Here is a 28,000-nt window from a genome sequence, read left to right on the forward strand (position 1 = left end):
TCTATTTTACAAGTACAAATTTTTAATTAAAGTATCACCAATACCAAATTTCAATATTATTAAAATACTAACAATAGAAAATGAGACTGTGGGTATACAGTACCAAGTCCCAAGGTTCTGAGGTTTTTCTTAATTCAAATAGCAATTCTGATTTAGAACTGAGGCTGTGTGAGATCCTAGGGGTGTAACTAGACATTAAAAATTCACGATACTGTGTTCTGTGTCAAGACAAGCTCCCAGCTGCAGAATGCTGAAAATCCTCCAACTACATTTTCTCAGGTACCAGCAAAGAGGAGAGGACTTTTTATTCTGAGAGCCGAGGAGAGATGGAGGTGCTGCGCTGCCGTCCATCGGCTGCTGGTCCTCGGGTTACAGGGCAAGGGCTGTGAGGAGTCACAGCCGGAAGGTCAGAGGGTGGCCGCGCATCGCACACCGCGCTCCGGCTTCGGAGAACGCGAGTTTTAAGGATGTCTGCTGTTGTTGTTGTTGCTGTTTTAACATTTTCCCCAAGCCCTAAAACTCCCCCAAGAGGAGGAGGTTGGCTTAAACGCAGAGAAGGCCCAGGGGGCCGGAGGGCAGCGCCTAGTCAGGGACGGGGAACGGCAGGGCGCTGACGACCTCCCCGGACTCGGAGACGATGGCGTCGTAGACCCAGCGGCGGCCGCAGCGGCACTCGGGCCCGCACTTGGTGGAGTTGCACTTGGGGCAGGGGTAGAAGCAGCCCAGGCAGTTCTTCTCCAGGCAGTCGCACAGATCCGCGTCGTTGCAGATAAGCCTGCCGCTTCTGTCATACTTCTTCATCACTCTGCCAAGACAAAGAATGTCACCACCGGGATGTGCGAATTTCCTCAACATCCAGAATACATTCTCGCGCGGCAGTCTTCACACAGAGGCTGCCTTTACCCCGGGCAAGCAGCAGCCGGGGAGGCCCCAGCCACCCTTGAGAATTGTGTTACGGCAGCGATGCCCTGGGAAAGTCACTCAGTGTGCCACCAATGGCCAGCGCAGCCAGGCCTGCCACTCAGAGTAACGCTGCGTTTTTCTGGCTTGCTGGAGCATGTAATAGCCCACCTACACAGATTTTGAGGAAGAGCTGATGAAAAGCTATCAAAAGCTTCCTTCAACAAATTTTTACTTAAAAATATAACCACTCTTGATGGCATCTCCCCTAATAAATTACCTTCTTTTTTTTTCTGCCCTAAGAAGTACTATAGTGAATACAATTACATTTTGAATGACTCAAGACAGACATTAGAACTGTCAGTTAGTATGCCAATGCCGTTAAAAACAAAAACAAAAAACAAACTGAAAGCTCCTTTGCCAAGAGTCTCCAGATGCCACTGCTTCAGTAGCTTTCTGATTCCTTGTTGCACCCAGTGTGGAGGGAGAAAGCAGGTGACCGTGGGAGTAGGGTCTGTCATAAGCTCTGAGTGAAGCTGGATGCTCTGTCCCAGGGGAGAGCCCCAGCGTCTACACCTGGCCCTCCGCCAGCCTCTCTAACATAGCCAGGAAGCAAAACGCTTTCACCAGAATTATGCCACCCTCTCAAAACCAAACTAATTTGAAATGAATCATTCAAAACCAAGCTGCTTGAAACCCTTAGCACAACAAAAGTACCTCTTTACATCCTGTGTCCTTTACTACCAGTGGAGTCAAAAGGGCTGTGAAATCAGGACTTTCTGCATTCTTGGCTCCCAAGCAGGCATGGCACCTCCTTCCCTTTCTGTTACGCAGTGCTGCTCCATCCCCTTCCCTCTCCTCATAAAGTGGGGATGGTTAAGGATCATTATGCAGACATGCCTGATTATCTCACTTGAGCAAGAATGCCTTTTCCAACGAGGATTTACATTTAAAGCATTTCCTCTAAGGAACGAGAGCTCCCACACCCACCAGGAAATGCAGGTGTCAGCAGACAAGGAGACGCAAAATTTCTTACTGGAATGGCAGGAGTGGGTGGTCACACAGCCAACAGAGAGGTCGGCTCAGACTCCTCCTCCTCCCTGTGCCTTCACCTAAACACTCCCTGCCTTGCTCAGACATCCAGACATAGATCGTACAGTTTCCTGCCCATCTGATGCTATCTTTTATAAAACTCCAAGCTATCATATGTGCATAAAGTGTACAGACCATCCATTCACAGATAAAGAAGAATAAAACACTTCCTCGTGCCCATTGCCCAGCTTAATAAAGGAGTGTTGCGCCTCTGACGCCTCCTCATGCCCCACCCACTGCATCCCTCAACCTGGCCCTCTGAGAGGAACCACACACCTGAATGTTATAAAAATCATCTCGTTTTACTGTTAATTATGCCATATGTGTATGTATCTCCAAGTGCATTGCCTTTTCCCTCCTGTAATTTGCTTTTTAAATTTGACATCAGGATTTCAGATCCATCCATGGTGGTGTAAGTAGAAGGAGTCGAGTGTCTTCACTTCTATATGTATTCCACGGCACAGACGCACAAGCTACGCATCTTTTCCATCATGGATGGCCTTGTGGATGATTATTACTTTCTTCGCTATTGCAGGGACGCTATGAATTTCTCAGACATGTCCTATTGCACATGTGTAAGAGTTCTTCCAGGATATACACCCAGGAGTGAGGATGTTGGGTCACAAGGTACACAGGTAATGCCAAGCTGTTTTAAAATAGTGATTGCACTATTTTACATTCAATTCACGTCCCATACCTTCATCAACAGTGCTGTCAGAAGACTAAACTTTTTGCCTATCTGGGCAGCGGGGCACTTGACAAACTGTACCAGTGAGGATCAGTATCCTGAATGTGCCTTAGCCTTTTCTTCTATGAAATGTCTGTTCAGTTCATTTTTCTCTTAGGATGTCCATCTTTTTCTTATAGACTTGCACACTGACCTTTTAGATCGTAAATAACCTCTACCTTGTGATATTTCTCTCATTATTTTTAGAGTGTCTTGCAATGGGCATAAATTCTTAATTTTAATGTAGTCAAAAGTATCAGCCTTTTCCTTTATGGTTTTCTTAATTTATGCCTCTGATGTGCTAGCTATAATGGAATTTATGATACTTCTGTGGCCATTTGATACTCAAATTCTTTCCCACAGTGATACTATTTCTCCTTTTAATGATACATCTTTCTTACTTTTAATCATCTTTCCTACTACACTATTACTCTAGTGCAAGGACTTCTGAAGCCTGTTTTCACGAAATTGATGCCTAGTTTGGGAGTATAGTCTATTTCTTGAAATTGCTAACTTCCAGATGTGATGGGGTGATACTGTACTTTATAAAATATATTTTAAAATCATAAAAAAGGAGGCATCTTTTAATTACTTAGCTCTGTCAAGGAGAATTCATGCATTTCATAATCCCACAGATCAAGTATAAATCATGATCTTACTTGCATTTTACAGAAAAATACTCATTCATCTTTGACATCCGTGCTTTCTTTTTCTGTTCCCTTGTTTCAGGATTAAAGTCTGCTACCTGTGGTCCCGGGTTTTGAAACGCCAAACATTTTAACTGCCGCTCTATCTGCTGCTATGAGACAAATAAAATGTATTAGTAGTAAGAACCAGATAGTTTTATCTGTTATATGTTGTATCAAAATTAAGTTTCTGACACTAATATATATAAAATAAACAAGGACCTACTATATAGCACAGGGAACTATATTCAATTTCTTATAATAACATATAATGGAAAAGAATCTGAAAATATATGTATATATGTATGTATATGTCTAACTGAATCACTTTGCTCTACACCTGAAACTAACATTGTAAATCAACTACACCTTAATTAAAAACAAAATTTTTAAATGAAGTTTCTGTAGCAGTTACCATAATGGCATGAAAGTTCAGTTGTTTTACCTAGAGAAATAAACAGTTTGATCTGATTAAGTTTCAAAGGATGATGTAAATTTTTCAAATTAGGTCATTCTTTCTCAATAAATAAATACATAGTGTAAAAGTTGTATGATAAAATATTTAAATAATCAAGGGAGAAATGAAGAATTCCTTTTATACTTTCAAAACAACACTTGGCTTCTCAAATCTGCTGAGGATGAAAGTCAGAATTAGCATTTTATGGATAAGGACAAGGGGGTAAAAGCCCTTCCACCCAGGTTGTGTCTCAAAACACAAAGTACACACAGCCCTCCCCTTCAGTGCTCTAGGACGTGTCTCAGAACTCACTCCCAGGGAGTGTGGACCCCATCAGGGCTCCGACGCAGAAGGAAGCCACCTGAAGGAGCCATTCTCAGTCAAAGCCAGACTGGAAGCAGAAAATCTGGCTGGAATGACATTCTAGAGTGTTTTTAGAAATTTTCAAAAGTCTCTGGTTGGAGATATTTATAATTAGAAATTAAATGGGTCCTAATCGAAAAGACAAGTAATAAGGATGCTTCAATCAATCCTAACAACTTATTTTGAACATGCAGCACTTCTGTCATGAGGGAAAGGAATGCTCCTTTGAAGGATTTTAGAAGAAAATAATCGGAGTGGCCCCCAAACACTTAGGCTAACATGTACATGAAATACTACATTCGGAAACAAAAGGGAAACTTTCAGTGTATGAATTTCAGTGTAACACATTAGTGGCAGAATCTCAGGTTTTTCTGTAGCTCATTTAGTGTAACAATAGTCTAGTCAGGCTAAAATAATATCACGTATGTTTCTTTAAACTGTCATTTCGTTGTGCATGTACGGCTTTGTTTTACAAACTTAACCTTATGAAGCAATCCTGTATTTAGGTACAGATGTGCAGTAAGTAGAACTTAGTACCATGTATTATTATTCTCAGTAGCAAAACAAGAGTTTAAGAATGTCTGTGCCTGTGCTCAGATCTTGGCTCAGCCACATGTTACTGGTGTGCCTTGAGTCACTTTCCACTTCTTCAAAGCCCCTGTTTCTCCTCTTGCAAACTAGGTTAAAACAGTATCTTGTGATAAGGGTTAGGCGAGTGAACATAAGCCAAGTTTTAGAACCATGGCTAGCATGTAATTGGGAAAAACACAAGAGTTTGTTGAATACAAATACTTGACCATGTTCTCTACACACATTCTACTCCAAGGGCACGATTTTATTGCACAGGACGCTGTGGGCAGAGAAGCTCAGAGGAGATACGTGAGGTGAGACCAGTCTAGTGACGCGCAGAGTTAAGAGGAGGGGATACCCAGTCGGCACAAGGGAACAGAGATCCTTCTGGGGCAGTCCCGTCTAGGTCCATCTTCCCACCCAAATCCAGAGCATCTCAGAGATCCGCAAGTTGGGAGCCCCTCAAATACCATGCAATCACAGTAACCACATGCCTTACCAGTTGCTTCTGCTCGAGGTGACAGTTTTTCTCAGGAGAACTTTGACCTGCATGTCTCTCTTGAGTAGAACCATTTTTTTCTGATTGTTCACTCATTTCTGATCGCTAAAAAAAGTAACTGGAAAAAAAGTAAAACACATGAATAGCATACCTCCCCATAACTGAATCCTGTGACCTTCCTGCTCTCTCCTTACATCTTACTTTCTTTCAAAGCCAGACTTACTGGAAAAGTCACTCGCTTTCCTGGCTTCTTTTTGTACCACTCACTCTGAAATTCTGCATCTGACTCCCCCAGAACACCAGGCTCTTCTCTGCCTGGTGTTCCACGAGCAAGTTGGCTGTACCTTTTACAGTTCTTTGCATCATGGACCTGGCTGCAGCAGGCAACATGGGGCCATTCACTCCCACTTAGGAGCACTAGGAATCCTCAGACCTCCATTCTTCCCCCTTTACACTTACTACCTTGAAAAAGAGGAAGACCTGTTAACGTCGTACATCCCCAGTGACTTTGTGAAATCTTATCTGCTCCCGGGGTTTCTCTTCAGAAATCACTGCCCAGGCTGCCTCTGAAAGCCCTGAGCCCCTCACTTTCACTCGAGTTTCTGTTACAGTTTTCATACAACCTGGGCTAAATGAAAGTCCTCAGCTTTCCCTAAAACTCAGCTGCTAAAATGCCTGTAATTTACTTTGAAATACTTCAGTGTATATACAAGACGCCTGTGTGTGTGTGTGTGTGTGTGTGTCTCAGGTGACGCTAACACAGGGAACCACTCACAAATGCACCATCCAGGCTGCTCTGCGGTACTGTGTCCGAGAGGACCACACCCCAGAGGAGACTTCCCCAGTCCTGCTGCCTCCCTGTCTCTCATCAGCTACCCTTGCTGAGTGCAGGGCATTGCTTTTACCAAAGGAACCTGAGAGTTACGCTTTATCAATTCACTTAGCACCACCAGTCTGCCTGCCAACTGGAAATTCTGCTTCTTCCAATGTCTCTTCATTCTCTGTGTCTAGGGTGAGACCTGGATTGCTCACTCTTCTGTATCCCCGTCTCTGATTCCCAACATTAAGTTAGGAAGTCATGTTGATTTTTCTTTCCTAATATACCTAAGATTGATTCTTCCTTTCCATTCTCTACCAGGTAGAAGCCACCTAAAGAGAGCAGTGGTGGTAGTAATAGTAGCAAAGTGGTGGTGGTGGTGGGGGAGGAGGAGGAGGAGGAGGACCACCTTGCCCTTGACCAAGGTGGCCTTAAGGTTCCCGTCAACATGACTTAACTTTAGATGGATTTCTTCCTGACTCTGCTCTGACCTCTGTTTTCTTAGATCATTTATTTCAGAAAACTTGTCCTTGTCAATTCTTTCCCTGCTCCATTGAGATATGAATCTTCTCCCAGCCTCCTGCCAGTTTTACAACCCCAGAATGTCTTTCCCATGGACTAGGAGTCATCCCTTTGAAATGTAATCAGCCAGAAGGATAGGGCCCCTATTTGCCAACCTCTGTGGGAAGGTAGAAGCAAAATTTGCTAATTGGTGGGCAATGATCAGCAAACACAGGTGGCTAATCACAGAGAAAAACATTTGCAAACTTGGGAATGACACATCCCAAGGATCAGTCTCTCCCCTAAAGCGCTCTAGTATTTCCCTCGAACCTTTCATTTCAGCGGAGATGAGTTCAGACTATCAGATTTTGATAGCCTTGAATAAAATTTTCTTTGCCTGTTTAACTTTGGTGCAGTTTTTGCTTTGATAGCCTCACATGCAATGTCACATCTGATCAGCCAAACATTCCTGGGGAGCACTTGCCAAGTGGCCTGGAAATAAAATCACATGGAGCTTTTTTTTTACATGATGAATTCCCTGTCAAATCCCAGCCCTTCATAACTGGGGTTCTGATTTCCAGAGGGAAACCGTGGTGCTCCGGATGACGAATAAGCTCTCCAGACGGACCCTATTTCCCAGTTAAAGGAGATGTTAGGGTAGGTCTCATTTTCTTGGTCCAGTTTTGCCACGTGATCCTAAAACTATCATCCACATTTTCTTCCTGCCCCACATTCATCCAGATCACCGTGGTCATGTTGATACTTCTAAATCAGAAACGTCTTTATCCTATTTCTATGAAAAGACTTCAGTGACTCCCCTCTGCCAGTAGCATCCCACATCCCTGGTGTTATCAGTGAAGGTCCATCACAACCGGCTCGGAAGACCTGTCCAGGCTCACCTCCCCGCATTCCTTCCCTCGGGCCAGCGCTACTGACCTCCCTGCTCCCATCACGACTCCTCCTAACCTAACATCTCCTTCCTAACTCAACCCCCTCCCCGCCCCCCCCCACTTTGAACTTTCTCTGCTAACTCTCTGCTCCAAGAAGCCTCCCTATCACTCTCATCCTCGAAGATCCCTTTCTCTCCTGGGCTCTGTGTGGAGCTTCCTCAAGAAACTTGCCCCAGGAGGGGCCCTAAACCCTCTAGCTTCTTCATAACAAATTTTCTTCCACATGGGAATAGATGTGATTTTATGATCATCTTTGCAAGAACTTCTTCTGAAAGAGCATCCATTTAACTGCATTGAGATAAATGAGTATTGTATGCAAATCCTCCACCCAAGTTGCTGTTAAGCCCTCTGTGAACTAGAGGTCTCTGCAAATAGATGAGGGGTGGAAACGTGCTCCTTCGCATTCTGAATGAAGCAAATAGAAGTTACAGTCGAATTTCACCAGGGCCTGAAATTGTAATTGGATTTGGTTAGGAATATATATATGCCCCAGGCCAAAATATATGCCCCAGGAAAAGTAATAAAAATATTCAGAACTCCCTTTTTTTCCTTGCTTGGAATTCCCCAGGTAGGGGTTCTGAACCAGAGAAGGAGAGCCGGAGGTGGGGGGGGGGCCTTGAACTTGAGTAAAGAATACACGTTTATTTTCAGTAACCTCTAACTGAAATGCTGGCATTTCCTTTTATTATAAGGCACCCAGCAGACCACAGTAGTGTTAGTAGTGCTCTTGACTTTGTTGTCGATGAAAGCACTGATGTTTTCACCACCCATTATAGTTGTAGATATGGCAAAATGTTATTGACACTCATCACATCTTCAAAATGATGGTAGTTCTTAGACCTGCGGCTCGATCATATTTGATGCATTAATACTGAAGCACATATACTGCCATCGCAAATTGTTTTTAACATTTCGATAACTGTATTTCAATATAACTGGTTTCCTTTGTAACCTTACAGATTTTATTTTATGCAATTAAAAACATCATTCTGAGAAATGGTCCATAGAGATAACAGTTGGCCAAAGCAGTCCATGACACAAAAAATAAGACTAAGGACCCCGCCAAGAGGCAGGGAGAACCCGCCGCCGCCACCTCACTGATCCTGGTGCTGAGACATGTCTCCTCCTGGCTCTAGGTGTGCATTTCCAAGCACAGGGCTGAAACCACGTGGCATATCCTGGGGAACTGCATTTAATGGAACACAGAGTGTATGACATTGATTTAACCAGCTCTCTATTTTGTCCTAACATATGTCAGACTGCCCGTGAAAGATCCACGGTATGGTCTAACCCAAAGAGAAGAGGCTCCCCAAGCAGCAGACGGAACACAGACTTAAGCGCAGCCATCCTCTGAGTGTGGCCCAAGAATGGGGCAACTGGTTTGCACCTGGCTTTGGCCAGAATGGCAATCAACCACTTCACTAAGTACACTGAGTAGTTTATCTGATATTTTCCTTCACAGCAAGACTGTCTTCTTGGAAGGAGGCAGTTCACTGATTTCCATTCTGGCCCAAGCTCCTGGATTCACCACAAACAGGAAGTTTGAGTAGCATGTGTTGGCCATGAGCCTCGCCTTCTTTCTGTAGTTAGTTCAGTTTTCACATGCAAGCTCCCATCCCTATTAGGAATTCAGCTCTGGAAGCAGTCTTACACCTTTCTTTATCTCCCACCACAAGCAAGCCTAGAGCTAGTAAATAATTCGTGCTCGATAAATACTTCATAAACATTAAGCTAATGGATGCTAATTATTAGGCACCTACTATGTGTCAAGCACTTTGCTAACCATTCTACAGATACTACTTTTTTTAATTCCGTTGTAGCACTCTGAACTAGATATTATCACCCGCATTTTACAGATGAGGAAACTGAGGCCCAGAAAGCTCATTTAGGCCTCAAAGGTTTAAAACCTAGATTTGTCTGGACCCTAACATGTTAAAGCTTCAAGATCTGTTTTAATGATGACCACCATCTCTACACAAGATATTGCTGAGGGATGGGATGTAATCAACAGAGCCTTTTCACAATGAAGCCTGGACTAGGAATGGGGGAAGGTGCATTTTAGATCATCTTGGGTCTGCCTCTGTTAGAGCAGGCAGACAGCTAGATATGAGCAGAGAAAGGGGGACACAGGCCAAATGGCAGGAATTGCGCAGAAAGGAGGGGCACGAGCCAAATGCAGGAAAGCACACATCATGTCAACAACAGAGGTCCCTGGGCAGAAGAAGAAAAGCAGGAACCTCTGGACTGATAAGCAATCACATATTTTGGGCTGGTAAGTGTCCTGGAGGCAGACAAACAAAGGTGGGGAAAGGCAGCAATCTCCAGGATCCAAATGTAACATTTTGCTCATTATGTCCTCATTACAATAAAATTAACCTTGCAGATTAGAAGTACCCACCATGCACTGAAGCCAAGACACTCGACCCTCTCAATTCAGGCTAAATAAGGACAAAAATTCCTCTTCCTCTCAGGAAGGTGAGCTGGGATGAAAATCAGGGACTATGACCCCAAGCCCTTTCCTCCCCAGTGAATATTCCGCCCACTCATTTTTACACTCTATGTAACCAACTTGCCAAAGAAACTCAGCACTGCTGCTCACCTGAGCCTGCCTGCTCTCCCCTTGAGAGTGTATGATCTATCCTTAATAAATCCCCACTTTGCTTCCTTAACCTCCGTGTCTTAGCTCTGAACTCTCCCTGGGATGGGACAAGAACCTGGACACCGTTACATCCACTGGCAGCACCTCCCCTAGCCCTCCTGTCACAGTGCACATCTCCAAGGGTGCGCTGGGGAAGGTTTCCCTCTCCGGCAGGAGCCACATCTGACCTCAGGATTGGATTTGGAAGTCAGCATAAAAGAAGAGAGTCACACAGAGACAATACCACCCTTGAAAATCCTCTCAGACAAGGCTGCCTGGGAAGAGCCCCACACAGCCCGCAGTTCTCAGGCGCTGAAGCAATCTCTGCTCCTCAGCGTGAGCATCGGATGGAGTAGATCACGGAGACACAGGAGCCACCATGGTTAAATGATGTTTACCTTTAAACCTCAGATCCACACACCCTGGCAGGTCGCTCGCTCTCTGGAGGCCTTGGGGGGCCCGGTCACCTAGAGACAGCACTGGGGCCAGAACCCCGCCGTCCTGCCCACTGTGAGGCGCAGGTCATCGAGCGAAGGGCAGCAAAAAAGTGACTCACACGTGAAGCACTTACCCTTCCTTATCTTCTGGCTGCCTCCAGCACCGGGCAGTTGAATTTCTGTAAGCTGGTTGTGTCTTGCATAAGCAGAGTACTTTTCCTACTTTTCTCCCTAAGGACACTAGTTAATTATCCAAGGAAGAACAGTGTTCAAACTCTAGCTCAAAAGTTGGTCTCCACTTTTCCTCAGTAGCAGATAAAGCGGTTTACTCAGAGGCACTATCTGTCAGACACCCCTCAGAAAATATTCAGAAGCAGAAAACACACAGTTTCATTCAAAGCACCTGCAGTAGAGAGTCAAGCTATTTTCATCTCATCCTGTCTCTTGCCTTAGTTCCCATACTTGCTAAAAATGGCGGGTCCCTGAGTTAATCGACAGGTGAGCCAAACCCCAGCAGGGACATATTTGGTAAAGAGAAACAACTGCTGTGAAGGGGGATCAGTTAAGTCATTCCCTTGCTGCTCCCTCCCAGCTGATTCAGCTGTTTTCAAAGCCACAAAACTGCTCCACAATCTCCAGCAAAATCTCCATCACTGTTTGTTCCTGAGAATTAGAAGTGATTTTGATCTAAGCCTTTGAGAGTGTTTTTAGATAAACAATGGTTAACGCTTCAGGAACAACTTTATTCACAACGTATGAAGATTCCTAGGGACACTTTTATTGCTGGATTTGCCAACACACGTGCACTTGCCTGCGCACGTGTGCACACAAATACACCCTTCTATGGCTCAATGTAAAATAATGTGAACACAGCTATCGTATATTTAAAATAATATCGTATATTTAAAAGAAGTGCACTCAGCAGAGAATTTGATAGGCTGAGTGACTACATCATTGCTTTTTTTTTCTTTTCTTTTTTCTCTAAGGCCGGGAAGGCTGCAGTCTGGTGTCGCCCTGATACCAAAGCCCCTGAAAGGCTCGTCTGGGTCAGTTACAGATCAGCACCCATGAGGGTCTCTCTATTCGCACCTTATTTATAATTTGGATCTCCTGGATTATACTTTTCAATTCTGCCTTGCAATTTGAAGGATTATAAAGAACAAAAATTTGGCTGTTTAGTTGGCCCCATTGATGGAAAAGAAAGCAGAGAAGGAAGAAAACTCTTTCACAAGACCAGCAACCAGGGCCTTTTCAGCATTACGCTGGTACATACGTGCAGCACTTTCCTGATAAACACACTTCTCAATGACTCACCCCAAATTTCAAGTGTGGAGTTTGTTTTTTTAGGTCCCACTGCAACAGAAGGACCCCAGTTTTCTTCTGCTCTTAACTACAACACATTCTATGGCACTATATATTCAGAGTCAACATTCTGTGGCTGGCTTCTGCCTCTTCTCACTCTACCAGGCTCAGAGCGAATTGAGTTTAAGTGTATCATTTGAAAAGTGTCTTTCCAGCGATGATTTTCCACAGCTTTGTACCGCCTACTTCTTAATGAGAGTCGCCTTGCCAAGCTGAAGTGATGGGTGGTAAAGAGAAAGTACACATACCTTGAAGTTGGATGAAAAAGAAGAGGAGAATACTGGATCAAAAGAGAAACTGTACTGCCTTGTTCCCTTTGTTTTGCTGAGAAACCACAGAACCCTCTGGGGGAAAAGTCATAAGGCCCCTAAGGTGCTCCTACAGTTTAACGCTTGTGTAATAATGGCTGAGAGGAGGAGAGGTGGGAAAAACGGAGGATGTGGGGGTGGATGGGATCGTTAACTCGCTCTTCCACTGTGAGTCTGTCTAAAATCATAGGAAATCAGGGAATGTTCGTTCATCTGCTCACCTGTCCTCCACCTGCAATAAGCAAAGAATCTAGAGTTTACGTTCTGACCCTACTGCTTGCTCAGTGGCGTATCTCGACTTCAGACATTCAACTCATGTTAACACCAGATTGCTGCCTGGCTTTTTTTTTTTAATTGAAGTATAGTCAGTTTACAATGTACAATTTCTGGTGTAAAGAGTAAAGTTTCAGTCATACATATATATATACATATATTCATTTTCATTATAGGTTACTATAATGAATATAGTTCCCTGTGCTCTACAGAAGAAATTTGTTTATTTATTTTATGTATACTGGTTAATATTTGCAAATCTCAAACTCCCAATTTATCCCTTCCCAACCCCTTGCCCCCTGGTAACCATAAGGTTGTTTACTATGTCTGTGAGCCTGTTTCTCTTTTGTAGATAAGTTCATTAGTGTCTTCTTTTTTCTTTTTTTAGATTCCACATGAGTGACATCATATGGTGTTTTTCTTTCTCTTTCTGGCTTACTTCACTTAGAATGACAGTCTCCAGGCCCATCCATGTTGCCGCAAAAGGCATTTTTTATACTTCAGGGTATATAGCACTACATATATATTATACACACACACATGAAGACATACATGAAGATTTGTTTCCTCTCCTTGTTCTTTGCAAGGAAGGAACAAGGAGAGGAAACAAATTTTCAGTTACAAGAGCTTGCAACCCACCTGGCAATGATGCAAAACCTGAAGGTGACACCGGAATTAAGTATATTTGACCTGAACTTTATATCCATTGAGCAACTGCTATGTTTTTGAGATTACACAGTTAAGTATTGCATATCAAAAATACGCACAGGGAACTATATTCAACAGCTTGTAATAACCTATAATAAAAAAGAAAATGGAAAGATATATATAAAATATATGTATAACTAAATCACTATGCTATACACAAGAAACTAACACAATATTGTATATCAGCTAAAATTTAATTAAGTATATATGTGTGTATATATATATATTTAAGTTAAAAACCATTTAGGAAAAAACTGTTGTCCCAAGAGAAAACTAAACCATGTTTATTTTATAAGCTGTGTCTGAGACATATATTAATCTCTAAATTACAACCCTTTAACCATTGTCCTCTGCCACTAGGACTCAGATATTCTGCTGTTGAGTCATTAAAACCACTTCCCAAGCAGGTTAATACCTGCCTCATTTATCTGTGAATAATAGGGTAAAAACCACCATTTCATTCCTAATTACTTTTGCTGCAAAAACAAGGAAAGGAAACAGAATCTTCAGTTCTAAGAGTTTGCAACCCATCTGGCAATAATGCAAAACCTTAAGGTGGAACCAAAATTAAGTATGTTTGACCTGAACTTTATAACCATTAAGCAAAGTTTATACGTTTTGAGATCAGAGAGTAAATTTTACACATCAAAATTTGTCATCTTGCTATTTAAGAATTGCCGTTCTCTCTTGCCAGTTAAGGACTGATAAACCTCAAATCAGGTAAAAATCCTGCCAGACTTTTCCACAGTCAATCACAACCTACAAAAATATATTCTTTGGCCAATTTTGGGCTTTGTTCTCCCATGTTTAACAGGAGAAGGTACTCTTCATTCATCTTGTCACACAAGCTGTGACAGAAAGAATAGACACATCAAGGGCCAAAGGCAAGGGCAGTGATCCTCTAAAAACAGGTGGGGGAAACCTCTGAAGGTTAAGGACTGTGATCAAACAAGAAAAGTCCCAACTGAAAACTTTCTAAAACAAATTTAAGTGCTAAGAAATAACACTGTGTCAAAAGTTCAAAAACTATTACCTCTTATTTATTCAATTTTAAAAAGAAAATAAATTATACAAAATAATTTGCCTGTATTATTTCCAAGTTTCTCAAGGAAATGCTAATGGCTTTTCAAACTAATGGTTTAACTAGCAAATCTTCAGAAGTTTACATCATTAAAAAAAAAGATAACAATTTAATCTTAAAAGATGGAGTATTTTTTAAGTTAATAATACCTTGCTAAATTTGCTAGTCCCCAATTTATTGCACTTTGACATGACTTTTAATGAGAAAAATAATTTTTTTTTCTTCAGATGTCCTCAGGTTTTCTGGAGCTATGTAATTTAAAATTGGTTGCTTTTTCAAATTAAGGATTCACACACTAAAACATTCCTTGGTTACTTCTTAATTCCGGGATAGTAAAATTCTTTAAGTTCATGAGTTATATTAATTTATTTTGTTAGTTTGTACCCATCTGTATATGGATTTGGAATACACACTGTAGAGCTGACCCTTGAACAATATGGATTTGAACTGCACATGTCCACTTAAATGAGGAATTTTTTCTTCAGTATTAAATACTACAGTACTATGTGATCCACGGATGGTTGAGTCCGTGGATGTGGAGGAACCTCGGATGCAGAGGAACCCTGGGTGTGGAGGGCCAGCTATAATCTGGACTTGGATTTTTGTTGTTTTAGAGAGTCAGCACCCCTAACCACCACATTGCTCAAGGGTCAACTGTACTTTGCAAATAACACAACTCATAAGCCTACTCACTGTCGTATTTTTTGAAATGCCAAACATCGGAGTGCCCATACATAGGGGAATGGCTGAACAGACTGCGGTATATCCACGTGTACCATAAACGTAGAGTACCATGCAGCCGTGAAAAAAGAATAAGGAAATCTCTACAAAGTCACATAGAGTGACTTCCAGAATATACCACTGAGTGAAAGTAATAGTACAAGAGTATTTGCCCTTCATCTAAGAAAGTACACCACCCTTCATGTAAGAAAGAAGGGGATGTAAGAAACTTTGTTACTTATAGCCAAATAATTTTAATAAACTCAAGGTGATGTGGGGTGTGGCTTATGAAATAGTTAAAATGTCACTGAGTTTGAGAGTCAGGAGCATCGAGGAAGGGGCTGCAGTAGGAGACTCCAGTTTCACCTTCCTAAATATGTTAGCATCCTTCTCATCAGCTACTGAACAGGCTCTTACTGGACTTATCCAACCCTCTATCGGAAAGATCCAAATGAGACTAATCTTCAGTGTCTGGGGACTACTACTGCAGGTTTGCTGTGATTATTATTTGATTGATTGAGGTACTGTTACATTGTGAAATGGTAATGAGTTGCACTTTCAAAAAGACAGACTTTCTGGTGGAAATCACCATGAAGGTCCAGAAGTGGATGAAGTGATAACCTGAGCCAGGACCAGTGGCTCCATTATTGGAGATGCTCACTGGCACCTATTACTACTATCCTCTGGATCATTCACTTAGAAGCATTGATTCAATACCTCTTATCGGCCAGGCACTTTGTGAAAGACAGAGAGACAAATAAGACATGGTTCATCTCTTTAAAGAGCTCTCAAGTCTCATAGGAGGAGACACACAATCAAATAAATACAAGATGTGCCTCGTGAGGGCTCGAGACACCGCCAGGGCCAGTGGAGGGAGTGGAGGAACAGGTGGTTTTCCCCAGGAAGAAGGGTATCAAGAAAGGCTCCCCAGAAGAGGTGGCAATTGAGTTAATCTTAAAAAAAAATGAGCAGGGAAAAGCCTGTAAGAGGAAGTGGGAAGTGCATTCTAGGCAGATGGAGCTGCTCTAAGCCAGAGATTCATGTAGGGGAAAGCCTGCCTGCTTCTGAAGGGGATAGCGGGAGGCGGGAGAGGTCGTCCAGGGTACGATAAGGCTGAACCCCAACTGCACTGCAACAGCATCTGTATTTTTATGTGGACTCTAATAAATGTCATTCCCAGTGACAAAAAGCAGGGTGGCCGCTGGGCAGATGAAATAAGGCAAGGAATGGAAGAATAAGCAGAGTTACACAACCTCAGAACCCCCAACAGCTCCATCTTCGAAAACCATTAATGATTTTACATAATTTCTTACTTGAACAGACATCAGCATAAGGGTACCTGTGGTACAGGTGAACAATCTTCTTTTTAAAAAGATTTAATTGTTTTACTATTATTACTATTATATTTACTACTCTTACTATATATTTACTATTATTTACTATTTTTATTAACATTTTTATCTGTTATTATTAGAACACAATCAATAGTATACTAACATTGCTCTACTAATTTGATTTACTAATGTCACGGGACACATTACTTCATGGACTATTCCATCCTCAGAACACATTTTGTATTTGCTGTACCTAAATTTGTTCCTGTTTTTCGCTCTTTCAGGAATGACTTCCCATCACACCACAGACATTTGGTATGTAACAAAAGTTTTAATACAGGCATCTTTGATCCAGCAATTCCTCCCGGTGGAATTTCTTCTAAGGATAGATACAGCTCTTTGCAAAAGTTTAGCATCTTGTATTAGCTGCTAATTATAGAGTTGCTAGGTTGGGAAAGTAAAAATTTAATGACTTATTTATCAAATAAAAATTCTATAATACAATGAAGACACTAAAATGATACTATGGAAATGTATTTGTTGACGGGACAAAAGATATACACATATTATTGTTAAAAAAGCAGATTCCAAATAAGAATCCAGAGAGATTTTTCCCCTTCTTGAGACAGTTTCAGTAAATCACATTTTTCTAGGACCATTTCTTCCAAGTTTTCAAACTTACTGACATAATTTTTTTCGTAAAAATCATGAAATTTTCTTTTATATCTACTGCATCTGTAATTATGTCTCCCCTTTTATTTCTAATTTCTCTCTCAAACATTTCTCATCTTGTCGAAGAAAAGCCCTTTCTTTCTTTCCTTTCTTCTTTTGTCTGCCTGTCTTTCTTTCTTATGTTTTCCATTTCTATTTCCTGTCCTTCTATTTTGGGTATATTTTAACTTTTTTTCTATTGTTTTGAGATGTAGGCGTAGCTCATCTGTTTTTATTCCCTTTTTTGCGTCTAATAGAACCATTTGGGGATGTGAATCTCATTATGTCTGTCTCTGCCAGCTCACTTTACTTTTTGTCTTCTTCTCTCATTTTATTATACCTCTTTTGAGTCCCATCTCTGATTTGATCTCTTGTTTCAAAGAGGAAATGCTTTCTAATGTTTTTTTATTCCAAGAGAAGTTTGTTCCCATTTTTTTCTGCTTTATGACGTATTTGTTTTGCTATGTAGTCTTTATCAATTATTTGTTATTTTTTTCCCAGTGCCTTTGCAGAAGTCCCATTCTGATCTTTTCTGGTTTTCTCTGATCTTTGCATGGAGGCCATTCTTTCTGGCTCACAAGTGTTCCTGGCGTACAATTATGCCTGGAATGTCCCCGGTCCTTTTACTCATCAAGACTAGTACCTGAGGACTGACTGCCACCTACCCTGCCTGCCCCGTCCGACCCCTCCAGCAGCAGGTGTGGCTTGTCTGTGCGTCTCCACACTCTGCTCCGTTTTCTCTGTCACTCCGTGATGTCTCCCGGGTCCCAGGGGCGAGCTGGAAGCCTGTCTGAGGCTATCACTTGCAAGGAAAGGGTTCCTAGTTTCCCCCAGGGTGTGCTATTTCATTTTGGAAGGTTCTGCATATTGTTAAAAGATCCACAGAACCATATATTTGCGCTCAGATTTCTTTCACAGTTGGGTCCATATTTTACGTTATAGCAGTAATTATTCATGGGATGTGGTTTTCCTGATTGTGCTCTGATTCCTAGGTGCACTGCATAAGGAATTTTCATCTCTGTTTCATCCCCCACTCCGAGTTACCAGGCCAGCTTTGGACCCTAACCTGGTTTCTCTGCCTTCAGTTCTTCTCTACATCTTCTCAAATCGTGCCCTCAGTTATCCTCTTCAAGTCCTGTTGCACGGTGTCACTTTCCTCCTCCAGCACCTTGGTGGTGCTTCGTGATCCTCAGCCTTTGATGACATAACACAGGTCTGCCTTCCCAGCCTCACTGTCACTGCATCCTTCCACGAACCTGCTACTCAAAGCCACCTCCAGGACCCACTTACGCTTTGCTCACAGTCCCGCTGCCCAAGGAGGACAAGCACCCCTGCTTCTGTGTTTCCAAGCTTGCGCTGCAGCCAGTTATTTACGTAGTTGTCTCTCATACGGGACTTCTCTAGCCTCAAAGCAGCGTCTATAAGAATTCTTCCTTCTATAGCATGTGTCACAGCAACTAACACATTGGGGCTCAACGTATGTTTACTAACAGAAAGGAGCGACACCACGTTTACCACTGGAAATAGCAACACAGTTCCCTGTGAATTTGAGCAATTATCAATAAGGCGCTTTTCCCAAGGTCTAACCCACTCCCCCAACTCTACTCTTACCCCACTCTCCACAGTTAAGCCGGGGGGTAAGATCCCTGCCTTGCATGAAAGGAGCGCAAACCTTAAGGCTCACACACAACGGGGACTGAGAGCAGTCCCTCCCAGTGAAACTCGTATCTGCGCTGTGTCCTCTCCTGTTAGTCCTGCCACAACCTCAATCAACCAGTGTAGATCTCAAACTTGTTTTTTTTTTTAAACACAAACCAACCTACTGATAACATGTTTTTGTGTGTGTAAAGAAAAACCACTAGACATTAATAGTAGGTATCTCTGGACTTTGTATTATGCTTTACTATCTCCAACATTTACCCATTTCCTATAATAAACATGTATTTTACCATTTTTAAAGTATTAATAAATATTTTAAAAGATAACTTTTGAGAACAAATGTACAGTTCTCTTGTAGTATGTGCAAAATAAGTCAGTCCAGCAGATGGCGCAAAACCTTAATTCAGAAAAATAGACAAAAAATAACCCTTACTACTTGAAAAAGATCACGTCGACGTCATGTTTCTTAGTGACCCAGGATCGATCAAAAGGCTCTAGAATTTTCATGTCCATCAAATGTAATTACTTTGACAACTTCTACAGCCAAAGGTGAGACTTCTCAGAGGTAAGCAAGGGGGCGCTTGAAGAGGGGATGTGTGGAACCTGCAGAGACTGCAGAGCAAGATGCTTTACATAGAAGATTCTTGAGGAATGAACAAGCTAGACGTCAATGTGATGTCACACCTGGAAAGGGCTTTGCAGCTCATGTAGTCCATCAGTTTTCACACCGTGTTTTTTCATATTTTTCTCTAAAAAGCCTCAATATATGAAGCCAACAAAACTGGATCTATCCTAATTGGAGACTGGGGACAAGAGCCATCCTAGACGTCTCTTTGTTCAAGCTCCCCCGCCTCTGCCTGTGGCTGACATAATCAAGAAATTGGCTACTACTTAATCAACAGCTATGGAATCCAGAAAATATTTAAATACTTCCAAGAAGCCCTAGAGAGAACCACTAATGCAGTGCAATACTTTCACTTTAATACCGAGAAAAGGGACACTTAGAGGAGTTTCCATTTTGAAATTGAAACATGTATAAAAACCAAAAAAAACCCACCATTAATTGCTTTTAAAAGAAAAAAAATCAATAAGAACATTCAAAATGTGTCAACAAGTTCAACACTAATATAGTCCACAAATTTGACATCTGCAATTAGAATTATTATATTGCATTTAATTTCTGATGTATTTAACTTGGGATTCACTGAAATCCATTTTATGATTTATGATTTAAAATCATTTTTGATCTTTTTTATGGTTTATGAAAACTATAAGAATTCAGCATTTCATGAGTAATATAAGCACATTCTTGGGTAATATTAGCATATTCCTCTGCATCAGTAAAATTTATCTATACCAATAAAATATCCTTAGGCTGTGCTTCCTATCTATCCTTTTTAAATGCAGTTATAAACCATAACAAGTAGTGATGTGACAGCATGAAGCCGGGCTTTTTTTTTTAGAACTTTTACAATTCCATAAAAATCTATCTAAATAATGTTTGAAAAGTAAAAGCAACAACCTATTTAAATGCATTCACCGAAAGTTTCTTTTCAATACAAATCCAAATATAATTTTTAAAAAATCATTCTTAAAAGTTTTCCTTTATTCGAATGGCCATTTCTACATGAAGCACTGTGTATTATTTCCAAAAGCTGGTTTATTTATTTCTGGTTTACTGTAGGTATGTGTGGATTAAAAGCTTTCACCAAGGCTTCTCAGCAATGGACTGGTAAAAGAAAAATTCAAAGTAAAATGGGGTTTCACAGTAAACAGAGTTGGTCTTAAATTCTAACTTCTGTCTCAGCACTGTGGCCTTAAGCCTGTTTCCCCATGTGTTAAAATCAGAATAATTATACTAACTTGAGTTGGTTATTAAGCCACTGTCAGTTCCAAATCCACCCTTTTATTCTCTGCTGTGTGATGTCAGGACTGGGATTCTGCAAACCACATTTCAATTTCGCAAACTCTGCCAACAGGGGGCGCTGAGGGGCAAGGGAAGGCTGGAGGAGGAAAGAGGCAGGCTTGTTCCTTCCTGTTTGCTTCTTGGTTCTACCAGCATCACCTCATGATCCTTCCTCCAGACAGTGGCTGTTGGATTCCAGCAGGGCTCCACCCTCACCCTATCCTCAGTCCCTGAGACCAAGCCTAATGTGTCCCCTCAGAGATACCAGCCCTAGCTGCCCAGAGCCCCCTCCTGAGACGTCTGGATTCAGCTCCGGGGGGCCCTCCTCTGAGTTCCTAAGGCATCAGCACCTGTGAAGCCAACCTCCTCCTCAAGGTCTGGATCCCAGCCCTGCCTGGCACCTCCTCTGAGCTTCTGACACAGCAGAACCAGCCCTGGGTTCTAATAACGCCACCTCCTCCTTTGCTGGCCCTGGAGTGCTAGCTGTTTCTTGCGGTTCCTATCTTGGTGGTGTCTCAGTGTTACTCTTTGGCCTTTTCAGTTTCTTGTATACCAATTCCTTCCAATAAGTTCTCTCAGTGACAAAAAGCTGGTCTGGTTTCTGTTTTCCTGGCTGGACCTTGACTGATACCAGCCAACTCCCAGGAAACGGACTCAAGGTGGGATTCTGAGATTAGGTTTAATTATACCCTTGGCCTCGAACACAGGGCCAACCCCTAGTGCCACCATGATTAATCAGATAATCACCTACTGAAGCAAGTGCATTTGGGGACCCAGTGGCTGCTGCGTTTAACCACTGTGACTGCACGGCTGCGGGATGGGATGGCTATTTCTGAGCCGCTGGATTCTTGCAGAAAGAAAATGACCAGCTCAAGGTGCGGTCAGAGAACCAGAGGACTTCAAAGGCAGTTCTAAAAAAAATCTCTCCACTCTTGTAGCCACTCTGCAGGAGGCATCATTATAATGCAAGTTGAATTCACAGCCATGCCATTTGGGACACTGACTGGGAAGGAGCGAGACCCTGAACTTTGGAATGGGGACATCTGGGTGGACTCAATCCAGACAGAAAATACTGTACTTCCTAGTCCAAGCTTCTGCATTCTAGCCACTCCTAACTTTGCCCCATATTCTCCAGCCCTAAGGGGAAGAACTCCTTCCTGTGCTATACCATGAAGTTCTTCTGCTTTTTTCTTTCTTTAATACCTGTGTTACAAGCCCCTGACAGTAAAATATTTTTGGTAAGACAAACGATAAAAAAAAAAAAACTGGTCTGGTTTCTTTTTTTTCTGACTGGATCCTAAAGGATCCACTGCCTCATAGGGTTGTTTTGAGGATGAGATAAAGTACATATAGCACATAGCTCAGTAATCACACTTAGAGGCACTCAAAAGACATGTGTTCTGTGACCACGTCTTTCTCTATCATATTATACTACTTTGAGTTGGGTAGGTTATACCTCCTCTCTGAACTTCTATTAAACAAGTGTATTTTCTCTAAAAGTTGGGATGTGTGTTCATATTGTCAATTAATCTATGCAAAAGGATGCAAGAATAAACAGGGGGGAAGACAATCTCTTCAATAAATAGTGTAGGAAAAACTGGACAGCTACTGCAAAAGAATAAAACTGGAATACTTTCTCACACCACATAAACTCAAGATGGATTAAAAACTTAAGAGTAACACCTGAAACCATAAAACCCCCAGGAGAAAACACTGGCAGTATGCTCTTGATACCAGTCTTAGCAATATTTTTTTGGATGTCTCCACAGGCAAGGGAAACAAAAGCAAAAATAAACATATGGAACTACATCAAACTAAAAAGCTTTTGCACAGTGATGGAAGCTATCAACGAAAGGAAAAGGCCTCCTACTGAATGGGAGAAGATATTTGCAAATGATATATCTGATTAGAGGTTAATATCTAAAATATACAGAGAACTCATACAATTCAACATCAACAAAACAAAACAAAACAAAACCCAAGCAACTCAATTAAAAAAACTGGCAGAGGACCTGAATAGACATTTTTCCACAGACATACAGATGACCAACAAGCACATGAGAAGATATTCAACATCACTAATCATCAAGGAAATGCAAATCAAAAGCACAACGAGATAGCACCTCACACCTGTCAGAATGGCTATTATCAAAAAGAACAAATAATAAGCGTTGTTGTGAATGTGGAGGAAAGGGAACCCTCACGCGTTCTTGGTGGGAACGTAAATTGGTGCAGCCACTGTAGAAAACAGTACAGAGTTTCCTTAAAAAAATTAAAAATAGAACTACCATACAACCCAGCAATTCCACTTTTGGTTATTTCCCCAAAGCAAACAAAATCACTAATTCAAAAAGATATATACCCCCTATGTTCAATGTAGCATTACTTACAATAGCCAAGATAAGGAAGCAACCTAAGTGTAAAATGAGAGATGAATGAATTAAAAAAGATGTGGTGTATATATTCAAAGGAACACTAGCCTTAAGAAAGAATGGAATTTTGCCATTTACGACAACATGAATCGACCCAGAGGATATGATGCTAAGTGAAATAAGTCAGATGGAGAAAGAAAAATAGCATATGACTTCACTTATGTGTGGAATCTAAAAAGCAAGACAAATAAACAAACAAAACAAAACAAAACAGAAGCAGAGGAGTGGCCAAGATGGCTGAACAGGAAAAACTTCAGCTCACCTCCTCCCACAGTCAACTAAAATTACTACTACTTACAGAGCAACTATCAATGAGAATAATTTGAAGATTAGCAGGAAAGGTCTTCTACAACTAAACATAAAGACGGAGCAACGAGATGGGTAGGAGCAGTGGAGACGCAGTACAGTCAGGCCCCATCCCCCACCCCCGGGGTACGCGACCCGCAAACGAGAGGAGAATCTCAATTTCAGAGGTTCTCTCCGGGAACTGAGGAGTCCAAGCCCCACACTGGACTTCCTAGCCCAGGGGTCCTGCACTGGGAAGATGAGCCCCCAGGACATTTGGCTTTGAAGGCCAGAGGGCTTACTTCTGGGAGAGCCAAAGGGCTATGGGAAATGGAGACTCCACACAAAATGTCACTCTCCAGGACCCAGGGCAGGAGAGGTATTTTGAAAGGAGCCTCAGTCAGACCCACTTGCTAATCTTAGCCTCCAGGAGAGGCAGGAGGCAAATGGGACTCACCCCGGAGGCACCCAAACACTGGCGGCAGCCATTTGTAGGAGCTCATCCATCGGCGCGGACACCGGTGCCGGCGAGCGCCATTTCCGAATCCTCCCCACCCCGCCCCCGCCAGCCCATTGGTGCTGGGGCTTGGCCCCGCCCACCAGCCGGTGCGCACCAGACCTGGAATGCCCCGGGCCGTACAGCTCGCAGGTCAGGGACACAGCCCCACCCGTTAGCGGGCAGGTTGCTGAAGGGCTCCCTGAACCCCTAGCCATGCCAGGACTCAGCCCCAACCTCCAGAGGGCTGGCACTAGCCTCCGGGACCCATGAAGCCCCACAGCTAGAGACTCCAGGACCTGGATTTGCCCGTCAGTGGGCCGGCATTAGACCTGGGACCTGGCCTCAACCACCAGTGGGTAGAAATCAGCTTAGGGACCTTCTGGGCTCATGGCCCCACACATGAGTGGGCAGACACAAGCTCCAGGCCCACTGAGGCCCCACAGCCAGCTGTGTCAAGACCTGGCCCCTACACCAGCAGGCCGGCACCACTTCATGATGTCTTGGGCCACAGCCCCACCCAACAGCAGGCTGACACCAGTTCTGGGACACTCTAGACCCTGCAAGCACAGCCCCTCCCACAAGCAGACTGAACTGGCTCCAGGAACTCTGACCCAGCAGCCAGCTACCCTAGGACCTGGATCCACCCACCAGTGGGCTGACACTAGAACTCAGACTCCCCTGGCCACACAGCCAACCATATCAGGACCCAGCCCCCCCAACCAGTGGCTGGCAGCCTCCATACAAGGCAGAGCCAAGCATCCAACCGAGGGCCAGCCATGCCTACCACTGCACCCACAGTCATTACCCTCCCACAACAGAAGGATCCATGCAGCCCACACAGAGGGCACACCTAGTGCATAAAGCACTGGTGACCAGAGGTGAGTGAGCTACTGGGCCCCATAGGATGTTTCCTACACAAGGGGTACTTCTCCAAGATCAAGAAACGTAATCAACCTTCTAAATACATAAGAATAAAAATAACAGTGGGGGAGGGTACAGCTCAGTGGTAGAGCACATGCTTAGCATGCATGAGGTCCTGGGTTCAATCCCCACTACCTCTGTTAAAAAAATAATCAATCAATCAAATTACCCACCCCCACCAAACAATAAATAAATAAAGACAACAAATTGTGCAAAATGAGGCAACAGAGGAATATGTTCCAAATAAAGGAATGAGATAAAGCCCCCAAGGAAGAACTAAGTGAAGTGGAGGTAAGTCATGTAACGGATAGAGACCTGAAGGTAATGATCATAATGACGTTCAAAGAACTCAGGAGAAGAATGAATGAACACAATGAGAAATTGAACAAAGAGTTAGAAAATATAAAGAAGAATCAAACAGAGCTGAAGAATACAATTACTGGAATAGAAAATACACTAGAAGGAATCAATACTAAATTAGATGATACAACAGATTGGTTCAGTAAACTCAAAGACAGAGCAGTGGAAATCACTCAAAACTGAACAGAAAAAAGGAAAAATAATTTTAAAAAATGGGGACAGCTTAAAAGACCTCTGGGACAACATCAGGCATACTAACATTCACACTATAGGGATCCCAGAAGGAGCGAGAGGAAGGAGCAGAGAACATATTTGAAGACATAATAGCTGAAAACTTCTTGAACCAGAAGAAATAGACGTTTAAGTCCAGGAAGCACAAGGAGTCACACAAAAGATCAACCCAAAAAGGACCAAACCAAGACACACTGTAGTTAAAATGGCAAAAACTAAAGATAAAGAAAGAATATTAAGGAAGAAGTAAAACTGTCACTGTTTGCAGATGATATGATACTACATACAGAACATACTAAGAAAGTATAAGGTACAATACAATAAAGTGTAATGCTTACCTGGAGTAACCAGCTTCATCCAAATAAGAAAAGATGAACATTATTCAAAATTCTTGTTCATAGTTAATAGGAAGTAGTATTAACCAAATATTTGGACATTTGATTTTGGATAAACACTTTCGGTACTGTTTAATTACAATGGAAGCGAAGCTATAGCAGGACTTTAATTGTTGACCAATGGTCTAAGGAGCCCAGTGTGCTCCGTTGGTAGAATCAGCACTTGGCATCACCTAGTAACAGGCATCAGAGGTGCTGGGTGCTCCGAGTGTCAGCCTCCAAGTGCACTTGGTGGAATGAGAGCACAGGAGGGTGGGATGATCAAAAAGAGGGGACCGGGACAGCCAGGCAGAAGGAAGGTAGAGGTTACTGGAAAGGGAGAAAGAAGACAGGGGAGCCCAAAGGAGAGGGAGGGGAAAGCAGCTGAGAGGACACGTGACATGGCTTTCTAAAGATAAGACTGAGTGGAGGAAATACAGGAAACACAGAACAAACGTGTAAAACACAGGAAGAAATCACACATAGCCATTTGAAGACATGGGGCTATTTTATTGCTTAAATTTTAAATTGCCAAATTTAAAGAAAAATCTCTCTGACCTATGATCAAAGGTCAAGTCTGAACAGACTATGCTTTGATTTGTCCTCATGGCCAAGTCCCATGGCCTCCCAGCCCCACTCAGGGAGTATCTTCTTGTGAAGTGAATATGAAAGTGAGCTTTTGTATTGCATTTTCATTTGTGGCTGCATTAACTTACACAAGAAAGGGGGGGGGGAGCGTTAGTCATATTATTGCCTTGAGTTTATATAACATATTTAAAGGCTTTTAACTGATATATTCCTTAAGCTTTACAATTTTACTTTGAGGTAGATAGGAGATCTGTAGTTTTTATTTCCATTCTATAAAAGCAAAATCAAAATTAAAACAAGAATTTAATTGTAAACACACAAAATCGAGTTGGATGATTTGCCTTAGCTGTCCTGATTAATTCAGGGGTAACAAAACTGAGCTAATTCCACACATTGTGATTGATGAAAAGGTTTAACGTTGTCCAAACTACAAGCAGCTTCAATCTGGCCAAATGAAACCACATTTCGAACTTAATGCCCTGAGTGCAAAGCTGTAAAGATCATGCTCTGGTTAGTCTTTTAGTTCTATTTCTATTTGACCATTTCCATTTGCATTGGAAATTAGCCCATAATTGCTATTGTCTGTTGACATCATTATTTTTGCTGCTAAACTTTGGCTGAAAGAGTGTCCACCCACAGGTGAACTGCATAGTCAAGAGCTTTTAGGGCACAGCCTTGCTCTCCATCTGACCTCTGCAGCAGTGACCCTAAGGGCACTTCGTGGATCCTACAGTCCTGGGCCTTTCTGTGACACCTTAAAGTTCAGTAGCCAGTAAAGTGTGGCACATAGAAGTAGGCACTGGGGAGAGGTGGGTGGGAAAGGAGAAGACACATTTCTTACCTTTGGGGCACTTAACATGGCTCATACAATTGTCTGTGTCTTCTTTTTCAAACTTGCATGTCTTTGGCTTTTCTGTCTTCTAGCGATTGCTGTTTTTCTAGTCTCTGTTTCTTTATACTGTTGTGTTATTTGTACATTACTCTTTTAAATAAATCCTAGAGTATTGCAAATCGGTATTTCCCTCAGAAAAGAATGTGCTTATTTAGCCAATGATGTAATATTCCACTGGCCTTCACAACAGAATAAGCAAGGCTTTCTAAGGTAAATTTGTTTTTACAAGGCATTTAAAGTAAATTATGTGGTTTATAGCCCAACGTGAAGCAAAATCTCCCCCAGAAATGCAGCAATGTTGGCAAAATCCTCAGCCATCACTCAGCCTCCCCCTCTCACCCAGAGAGTGCCTCAGAGCCAAGTGTGACAACATGGGAAGAACAGGACTCTGAGTAGTAAATGTGACTGAAATACAATCACAAAACGTGTGCTTTTCCAGACTCACAGGGGATTGGAGGATAACACTGTGAGCACGTTATAATACGCCAGAGGAGTGCCGAGAGTCCCCGCTGAGTTCGGTGTTTTTCCGGAGCCACGCAGCTATCCTGGCATTTCGCTCTTTGCTTTTCAGATTGTCCTTCTTTATTGTCTGTAATTGGGCGTGAACTGTGAGTCTCTGGTGCTCCTCCAACATATGACTACAAAACTGCTGCAGCTGGAAGGACAAAGAGACAGTCAGCGCCATCGAACTTCTCACTCAGACACAGCAAGACAAGGTT

The 28,000-nt window shown here is 42.4% G+C and overlaps 2 protein-coding genes across 7 annotated transcripts in view; both read right to left on the minus strand.

Moving 5' to 3' along the window:
- Positions 1-27,847, minus strand: ARL14EPL (ARF like GTPase 14 effector protein like). Of its 5 annotated transcripts, none has more exons than XM_072957999.1 (4): positions 27,727-27,847; positions 5,295-5,412; positions 3,379-3,518; positions 1-805 (listed from the first exon to the last, which is right to left on the minus strand). In XM_072957999.1, exons 2-4 carry the CDS (start codon positions 5,388-5,390, stop codon positions 583-585), a joined length of 459 nt encoding a protein of 152 aa, XP_072814100.1. In that variant the 5' UTR covers positions 5,391-5,412; positions 27,727-27,847; the 3' UTR covers positions 1-582. The 5 variants fall into 5 exon arrangements, with proteins under 5 accessions (XP_072814100.1, XP_072814104.1, XP_006204015.1 ...); XM_072958003.1 differs by lacking the exon at positions 27,727-27,847 and adding an exon at positions 23,874-23,960 and having other exon boundaries at positions 3,379-3,515; XM_006203953.4 differs by lacking the exon at positions 27,727-27,847 and adding an exon at positions 23,874-23,960.
- The window catches only part of LVRN (laeverin), a 56,635-nt gene continuing 56,148 nt past the window's right edge, over positions 27,514-28,000 (minus strand). For both annotated transcript variants that reach the window (XM_072957987.1, XM_072957985.1), the window contains one exon: positions 27,514-27,936. In XM_072957987.1, coding sequence (XP_072814088.1) covers positions 27,757-27,936 — 180 coding nt within the window. In that variant the 3' untranslated portion in view covers positions 27,514-27,756. The remainder of the gene's footprint in view (positions 27,937-28,000) is intronic.

Source organism: Vicugna pacos, chromosome 3 (assembly GCF_048564905.1).
Source record: "Vicugna pacos chromosome 3, VicPac4, whole genome shotgun sequence".
Lineage (NCBI taxonomy): Eukaryota > Metazoa > Chordata > Mammalia > Artiodactyla > Camelidae > Vicugna > Vicugna pacos.

Coding starts and splice junctions, on each gene's coding strand:
- ARL14EPL (XM_072957999.1), bottom strand. CDS start 5,390: ATGAGTGAACAATCAGAAAAAAATGGTTCTACTCAAGAGAGACATGCA. Junction 3,519..5,294: donor ACCTCGAGCAGAAGCAACTG/GTAAGGCATGTG, acceptor TTTGTCTCATAG/CAGCAGATAGAGCGGCAGTT. Junction 806..3,378: donor TATTTTTCTGTAAAATGCAA/GTAAGATCATGA, acceptor TTGTCTTGGCAG/AGTGATGAAGAAGTATGACA.